The 7,935-nt window shown below is 54.2% G+C and overlaps 1 protein-coding gene across 3 annotated transcripts in view; it reads left to right on the top strand.

The window, feature by feature from the left end:
- PXDC1 (PX domain containing 1) overlaps positions 1 to 1,332 on the top strand; it is a 25,723-nt gene extending 24,391 nt beyond the window's left edge. Inside the window, exon 5 of one of the 3 annotated variants that reach the window (XR_003796729.1) lies at positions 338 to 464. Coding sequence is in view for 1 of the 3 variants with exons in the window: in XM_029243115.1 (XP_029098948.1) it covers positions 338 to 455 (118 nt within the window). In the remaining 2 variants the exon portion in view is untranslated. Of the gene's footprint in view, positions 1 to 337 lie in introns of all 3 variants that reach the window. The other 2 variants (XR_003796730.1, XM_029243115.1) reach the window with 2 other exon arrangements.
- Positions 1,333 to 7,935: the final 6,603 nt, after the last annotated feature.

The following is a 7,935-nucleotide window of genomic DNA, read 5'->3' as shown; positions in this document are numbered from 1 at the left end:
TGGATGGATGGATGGATGGATGGATGGATGGATGGATGGATGGATGGATGCCTCAATATTGGTCAGTGAAAGTATATCACAGTCTCTAAGGCAGTGAAAACCAAAGCTGTGATGGCTTTGGAGTCGGGCCCACGTGACTGATCAATTTGCAATCACGGTTCCTTCCACACTCGCTCCACACACAGCCTGGTGGTGGATGGGCCGGTGTCGTGGAGAGCCCTTCCATGCTGTTCGATCCAAAGACCCTCCTGCCAGTGACCGTCTGCCCTTTGTCCAGTTCAGCGGGGCCGGGGGCCAGTGAGCCAGCCCTGGCCTCACCTCTGCTTTCCCGTTTCAGGTTTGAGAACGGCGGTGAGTTTGCCTCCGAGCTGGAGGATGGAGATGACCCAGCAGCTTATGTCACCAACCTGTCCTATTACCACCTGGTGCCTTTCGAGACGGACATTCTGGACTGAGTCTCCACGGGGCCCCTCCTCCCCCAGCTGGTGACCGTGGCTCCGCTGAAGTCCATCATGCCAGGGACCGGTCCTACCCAGCCGCCCGCGCCCACGGAGACCGTGAGTCTCCGACAACCAGGAGTCGGGTTACGGGGGTCCGGCACCCCTGCTGCTTCTAGGGGTCTTCCTGGCCTGTGTATGCATCCCCGGGACATGCCCACTCCACGCCTGGAGGGGCCACAAGTGCCTGCAGGACGTCCCGGGCCGGGTCTGGACACCGGCTCCTCCCCCCACGTCTCCTTCCTCCACAAGCGCACAGAACATTTTGCGTGGCATCTTGGTGAGTCACCAAGTTCTGGACAACACAGGCGGGTGTGTTCTGTCATCCAGGATTTCCCTGGAAACCAGGACGTGCAGCTTCCATTCCTGTTTTTTATCTTCTATCCGGAAACTGGGGGCTTCGCGTCAGCCAAGGGAGTGTTTGCGGAAGGTTGGTTGTGAATGGGGTTTTGGCCGCGGGCATAGGGGAACCACTGACTGGTGCCTGTGTGATGAACTCTGAGTGGTGACGATTCTCCCGAGAGGAAGGAGTCCCCACCTGGGCTCCTACGAGGGCTGACAGCACAGTGACCCCTGGGCGGCTGAGGGTCCCCCTTCCTGCCGGTCACCAGGATCTCAGTGATATATTTGCCATATCAACCTGAGTGGACGGGAATCAGGGGGTCACCGAGTGCCCCCAACGAGTCTCCCTCTGCCTTCGGGGAGGCTCTGGGCTCTGCGTGTTCATCTCCTCACAGAGAATACTAACGACCAGAATTTCTCGTGTAAATAATAGTAAATTATTGAGAATCCTAATTCTTTTACACAGTCTGTTTTTTAATCTATTTTAATTAAATAAAACACATTACTCTACTTTTATTGGTTTAAGGTGTGGCTCTTGTTACCCCTGCCCCACACGCTGTGCCTCCGGGCTGCCCCCGGCACTCCCGTCTCATTGTCCTTTAGGAAATGTGCTGTTCTCACCCTGGGGAATGATCTATCCAAACTGCAAAGTAAACAAAGTGTTCTTTTAAGTTAGGGTTTCCCCTTTCTCCGTGCTCCTTGCTGGCAGCCACGGGAAGCCTCCTGGAACCCAGCTGCACAGCAGATGGGCTTCCCGTGGCTTTTGCGTCTCCCTCTGCTTCCAGCTGTGCTCGGTTGGGTGCAGCCTGCTTCCAAACAGGCTGTCAGGCGGCCAATGGGGTCGACCAGTTGCCTTCTTCTCTTGGGGGTAAAATTCAGGTCTGTGCAGGACGGGGCCTCTTGCCTGGCGGGGTTAGAATCAATCACAACTAACCACCTTCCAAGTTCCAATCATTGATTCCTGGGTTTTCCTCGTTACCCACATTCTGCAGGGGACTTCTCCCCAGCTCTGGGGCCACAGTGATGGCAGCCCCCTGAGCTCATCTGCTCACGGGGGCTGTGTTACCCCCTCACGGCCCAGCTTGGCTCCCCAAGACCCGCCCCCCAGCTTTCACACAAGAAGCTTCGCTGTTTCCAGTCAACGCACCATGAGATCTCAGATGTTTGGATATTTGTTTTCCTATAAAACACATCAGAATGTTCTCTGGCTTCTTTTTTTTTTTAATGTTTTTTTCTGGAAAAACATGATCTTCTAGACCCATTTGTTATGTCCCCGCATTTGAAAGATGTTGCCAAGTTGTCTTCCAGAGAAGTCATACCCGCCACCAGTGCCTGTGCCGTGGCTTCTATTGATAGAAATTGAGGTCGTTTCAACTGTTTCACAAAACAAGAAGCAAAGGATGTGTCTGAACACACACAAAACTCCTCATGAATGAGAATGAATTTGTAGAATAAGGTGACTGTTGGTTTGTGGGAGTTTTTTTAGATGTGAAAGGTACGTAGTTGTTTTCATGAAGGAAATTGGCCTTTATGTCACTTAGCTTCTGCAGCCTAATACAAGCTCCAGACGTAGTGACTGAACAGTTCTAGGGTCGGCTGTGTGCATTGGGCTTAACCAGGTGGTTCTGCTACTGGGGCTCAGGCTTGGTGATGCTGGCCGGGCTCACTGAGGGAGAGCTGGTGGAGGAGGGCCTGGCGGGCTGGACCGTCATCTCTGCATCCCCTGCCCTCTATCCTCCAGTTGGCTAGCTCGGGTTTTTCACACTGCGACTCGGCATTCCAGGCCAGACAGAGGCCACGCCCCAAAGTGCAGGTGCTTTTCAAGTCTGTTTCCATCCCATTTGTTACCTTCCCAGAGGCTTAAGCCCGGCAGTGTGGGAAGTCAATGGGTACAGGGAGGTATCGACAAGTTGGGGCCATGTTGCAATCAATTCACTTCATCCCATAAAGGCCTGATCTTAAGTCTCTGCTGTAAGAATCTGGGCTGGTCACTCTAGTCCCTCTTGGTGGTAAAGCCAGGTGCAGTGTAGGTTGCGGGTAGGTGAGTTATGGTCTCCAGGCCCCTGGTTGGGTTTGGAGCAGCTGGTCACACAGTTTCAGGTCTAGAATACAAGATTCTTTCCACTAAAGTTCATTTTTTTCTCCAGAGAAGTAGGTCTGGCTAGAGCCATGGGGCCCTTGAGACCCAGGGACAGGGCTGCTGCTGAATGCAAGGCACACCTCCTTTTGGTGGTTTTGAAAATATATTTTTATTTTCTGAACAGTCTGCTTTCCTTCTCTTTAAGGGAGCTTAATGACCAGGTATCCCTCTGGTGTTCCACCCCACCCAGCAGGAAGGGTTTGATTTTTGCCTATGTCAGCTGCAAATGTGTTTAATGGAAACAGACGACATCAAAACTGGGGCTTTGAGACACTGTAACGGCTGGATGACGGGATAAAAAGTCCTCCAGTGACTTGAAATGTTGACTCGTTGACAACAGTCTGATCGACACTTATCATCCATCCACTGTATTTCTTTTTTTTTCATTTCATGAGTGGAGTTGACTTGACTGAGTCAGCCCGGGAGCCTGCTGTTTTGGGGAGAGGAGCCTGCAATAAAATCCACGACATTAGTCTTCTGAGCATTTAGGCAGAGCTGCCGTGACTTCCCAGCCCTGAGGCAGGAGTGTTGCTGGGATGGGACTGGTGTCACCAGTGCCCAAGCCTGGAGACCAGGCACGGGAAGAAGGAGGGGGAGAAGGAAGAGAAGTGACACTCGCCGAGCATCCCCGACGCCGCAGGTACTGCGAGGGGCGATGCGTGTACAGGCGTGTGTGCGGGGCGGTCTCGGTTCTGAGCAGACGTCAGCCAGCAGGTGGAACCACACAAAACAAACGAGTGTGAAGGTCCTCTTGGACTCTGTGGACAGGAGGCCTGACTGCTTCAGCCTCTGGGGAGCTTCACACGGCAGTCAGCTCACAGGACAGTCTAAGGGCACTCCTGTTTTGAGGGCAGGTTGCCATCCAGTCTGGTCCCAGCTCGGACTTGAGTTAGAGCTGCTTTCTTCAGAGCTGGACTCCCCGGGCCTGGGCTCAGCCTGCAGACACGAGCTGAGCAATTTGTGGGGACCAGGAGTTCCTCCAGGGCCCCTGGGATCTGGTCGGATGAGCTCAGAGACCTGGCATGGCGTGGTCACCCCCATCATCCCAGCCCCACAAAGACGCCACACAGGGCCTCTGTCTCCCCAGTGGCTGGACGGGTTAGTACCGTCCCCCCAGCACCCCCGGGCTGGGCAGTATTCACTCTCTCCAGGAACCTGGCTCCACTGGATGGTCAGGTGCAGGGTGGTCATGGGGGATGCTTGTACCAGTCCCTCCCCGGAAAGAAAATAAGAAAAAAATGAAGAAGTTGAATTGACGGTTTGTGTTTGGCACAAAGGAAGACAGTTGGGCCAGGGCCCTGGTATCCTCAGGGGTCTCTCTCCCCGTGCTCCCCGGGGTCCCTGGGGATGGGTCTTTCGGCTTCCTGGGTTACCAGCAGCAAGGAACACGTTTGGATTCGGAAGATCCCAGTTCTTCGGTGGGGGGCAGCTGGATTTGGGGGAGTCCTCCCCACGGCAGGTGGGTTGCCATCGGGGTGCCCACGTTGCTTCTGGCTTTGCCCCTGCCATGTTTTCTCACAGGGGAGCCTGGGTTAAGTCTGGGCTTGCTGCAGCTCCCAGGCTCCTGGCAGGCAGGCCTTTCCCCATCCCGCCCGTTCTGTGTGGAGCCTTCCTCCGGCAGGGCCCTGCTCCCATCGTCCACCTACAGCTGGAGCCCCGGCCGCTCCCGGCCCCAGGCACGCGGCCCGTCCTCCACCATTACCGTGAAGGGCTTCCGGTTACCAGCGGACTCATTACCTCTGGGTTCTGTTTACAGACCTGCGTCTCCCCAGCCCCCAAACACTCGGCTCAGAGCCCACATAATCCATCCTGCGTGGCTGGCTCTGCACAGGGAGATAAAAACCAGTTCGGGGGTGAATTGGACAGAACATTCCAGAAAGTTCTCTTTTCACAAATCTTTTCCAAACATCTAAGGAGCCTGATTAGACGTCACCATTTAGTTTAGTATCTTCTCGGTGATCAGTTTTAAAAATTGACTCTGACCAGGGCCAGGATTATGCTGGTCTTGGGAGGTCTGCAAGCGGCCTGATGCTGGGGGATCACCTGTCCTTTCTGGGGCCTGGCTGTTTCCTTCTCATACACAAAGCAGCCAAGCCCGCTCATGGTTTCTTACTGTCACTCTCTGTCCTGATTATCCACCTGGAGTAGGTTCAAGTGCTATTACTATTGTTAATCACTGTTCATAATTGTTATTACACATTAGGAGTGAAATGGTCCAGGCTGTAATTCTCCTCTTACAGCTGTGTATTAGTGATGAGGGTCAAAGCTGCTGTGATAAATCACTAGGCAGTGTAGACTGTAGTAGCTGTACTGTCTTTGGAGCCAGATGGACGGAGGTTCAGATCTCGGCTACACCACTGAATGGGTAGCTCTCAGCCAGTCACATGACCTCTCTGCCCCTCAGTTTACTCAGCTGGAAACAGGAGAGATCATAAGTCCTTCACAGTCTGTTATGAGGATTAAATGAAAGAAGGGATGGGAAACACTTAGCAATGTCTGGAAAATAATATGGTCAATAGGTGATAGATTCTGGTACAGGACATCCATTTTTGGAGCAAGTTATAGTAGAATTTGGTCTAGAACAACTGATTTGTTTCCTTAAAGACGAAGCAGGCTGCGCGTGTTCATATTCACAGGTACAAGTTTCTGTTCTGAAAGGGGACAAGGAGGGTTGGGACGATTTGCAGTTGGCACGTCCGAGGCTGGTTTCAGAGGGAAGCTTAACCAACAGGCACAGGGCATCGCCGGGCTCCGTTCTGGTGGCCGTGAGCTGGACGGATCACTGGCCCGACCAGTGGGCATTTCTTATGTTTTCATGGATAATTCATATGAAGGTGCCCAGTACGTGTGTGAGGAATACACTCGAGGAATAGGACAGGGAGAAATAAGGTGAGAAAAGGGTGAAGGGCATTTTGCCTTGATTTAATCAACTTTGTTCATCACTATTCAAACCCACAGAATCACGGCCTTCGGGGTGGTGCAGAGCTGCAAACTCGCACGCAGGTACACGTTGGTTGTGCCGTCTCTCCATCTGGCGGTGCACCTGCTGTGTGACCCCCCCACCCAGGCCCCCCCAAACATTCTCACGGGCAGAGTCAGACTCCCATCAAACCTTCCCAGCTTCCCTTCGCCTCATGAAACCTGCCACCAGACTGCTTCCTTACCCAGAGGTACAGAAGCCTCGTGACAGTATAAGGAGGCATCCCTTCCCTGGGTACTGGAAATGTTACCAGGGATCAAAATCTCAACCCCAGGGAAGGGGTTCTAATGGTTGAATTCCAGAGCTCAGCTGTGGGCGGGAGAAGGACGGGGCTTAGCGTCAGGATAACACCCAGAAGCTGCCCTGAATTGGAGTGTTGAGTGCTGACCCTGACTGCTCTCAGCAAAGCTGTGATGGGGTGCCAGGCTCTGCCTCAGGGCCCATGAGATGGGGGCAAGTGGGCTAGGAGAGCCCTCACTCTGCTTCATCCCCAGCTCACAGCTCTGGGAACTTTTGGGACACTAAGATTTGGTTTTATATAAAGCCATCAGTATTAGCTGTGGTCACAACCTCAAAAGTCCTCCGTCTTCCCCTCCTTTCCTTCTGCTGCAGTTTGAAGGAAAGTGTTTGGGCTTTGGAGGCTGACAGATGTGGGTTGAAATCCTCAGAGCTGCATGCGTTGGGTCAGCCACCCAGTACCATGCCCGGGGGTCTGGAGGGAGGGGGTGCAGGGAACAGCAGCCCAGGAGAGGGAACAGCAGTGCAAAGACCTTGAGCAGAAGGACCTTGGCCTTGAGTGACCGGGCACTTCGTTTGACCAACTTCTCCCCCAGATTGTCCAAGAGCAATGAGGGAAAGGAGACAGTGAGACCTCACCATGCTGGCACAGGGCAGGTTCGCCCCTTGCCAAGGCCAAGGATGCCCATCTTATGAAAGCCCTAGAAAACCTTGCTCCCCTCACAAAGAGGGGATGTTCTGGAACTTAGAAGGTTTGGCAGCAACAGGGATCCAGGAAGCCAGAAGCCCCGCACAGCAGGAGGGGCCACCCACCCCAGGACTGGCCTGTGACAGAAGGGGGAAATGCTGTCCTTCAGCCGGGGGCAGGCAGCAGGGGCAGGGACAGCCTCACCTGGTCCCTGCAGGGCCGGCTCCCTGGGGGTGGTTCCTGCTCTGTCCCTGCTTTGTCACACAGGGTGAGAAAGTCGAAGGACTATAGGATTTCTTCGCCGTAGGTCCCAGCTGAGCCTGAATTATTCATACGTGCTGGATCAATTATTCAGGACGATGGATTGGCGTGTGCGGTGCAGGTTTGCTAGTAAACAAGAGGCCTGAGCAGCATCGGGCAGGAGAGACAGGCCCCGCCGGCCCCTGCTGATGGCATCCGTGTCTTGCCCTGGCTTCAGGGCTCTTGCTGGAGAGATCAGTGACCCCACAGGCACTCCCCAGACAGGTCCGGGGGTGGCAGTGTGGCTAGACCCTGTCCCTAGGCCTGGCTCCTGCCACCGGATTGTATCTGATCTCAGGTTGGCCGTAGCTCTGCCAAGACTTCTTATGTGTCTGCGTTCTCCATCATTCGTTGTGGAATGTCTTCGTGAGCAGTCGTGAAACAGATCTTTGGCACGAATCCTTGTCCCAGCGTGGAGGGTGTGAGACTGAAAATCCACACAGCTCGGGCCCCAGATGAATGTGGACCCCTCGGCCGGCGAGGTGGTGGGGATTTTCTGAGCCATCCCACTGGGATGGCCGGAGCCTCCTGTCCCAGCCCCCATGCCTGTCCAGGCTGCCCCCCTGCCACCCACATATTCTCCCTTGATTTCACATCCTTCTCTGCCTTCAAGTGCCCAAAGCAGTCTTCTCTCTCCTTCTCCAAACCCACTCTTTCCCAGCGATCTCCATCCAGAAACTCGGGAACCGTTCTTGACACTCCCCCGCCCCCCTTGTACCCCCCCATTCGTGCCATTGTGAAATCCCACCTC

The sequence above is a fragment of the Monodon monoceros genome, unplaced genomic scaffold (genome assembly GCF_005190385.1).
Source record: "Monodon monoceros isolate NGI ecotype Baffin Bay Population unplaced genomic scaffold, NGI_Narwhal_1 Super_Scaffold_3, whole genome shotgun sequence".
Lineage (NCBI taxonomy): Eukaryota > Metazoa > Chordata > Mammalia > Artiodactyla > Monodontidae > Monodon > Monodon monoceros.
This window is presented reverse-complemented; position numbering and strand designations above follow the sequence as displayed.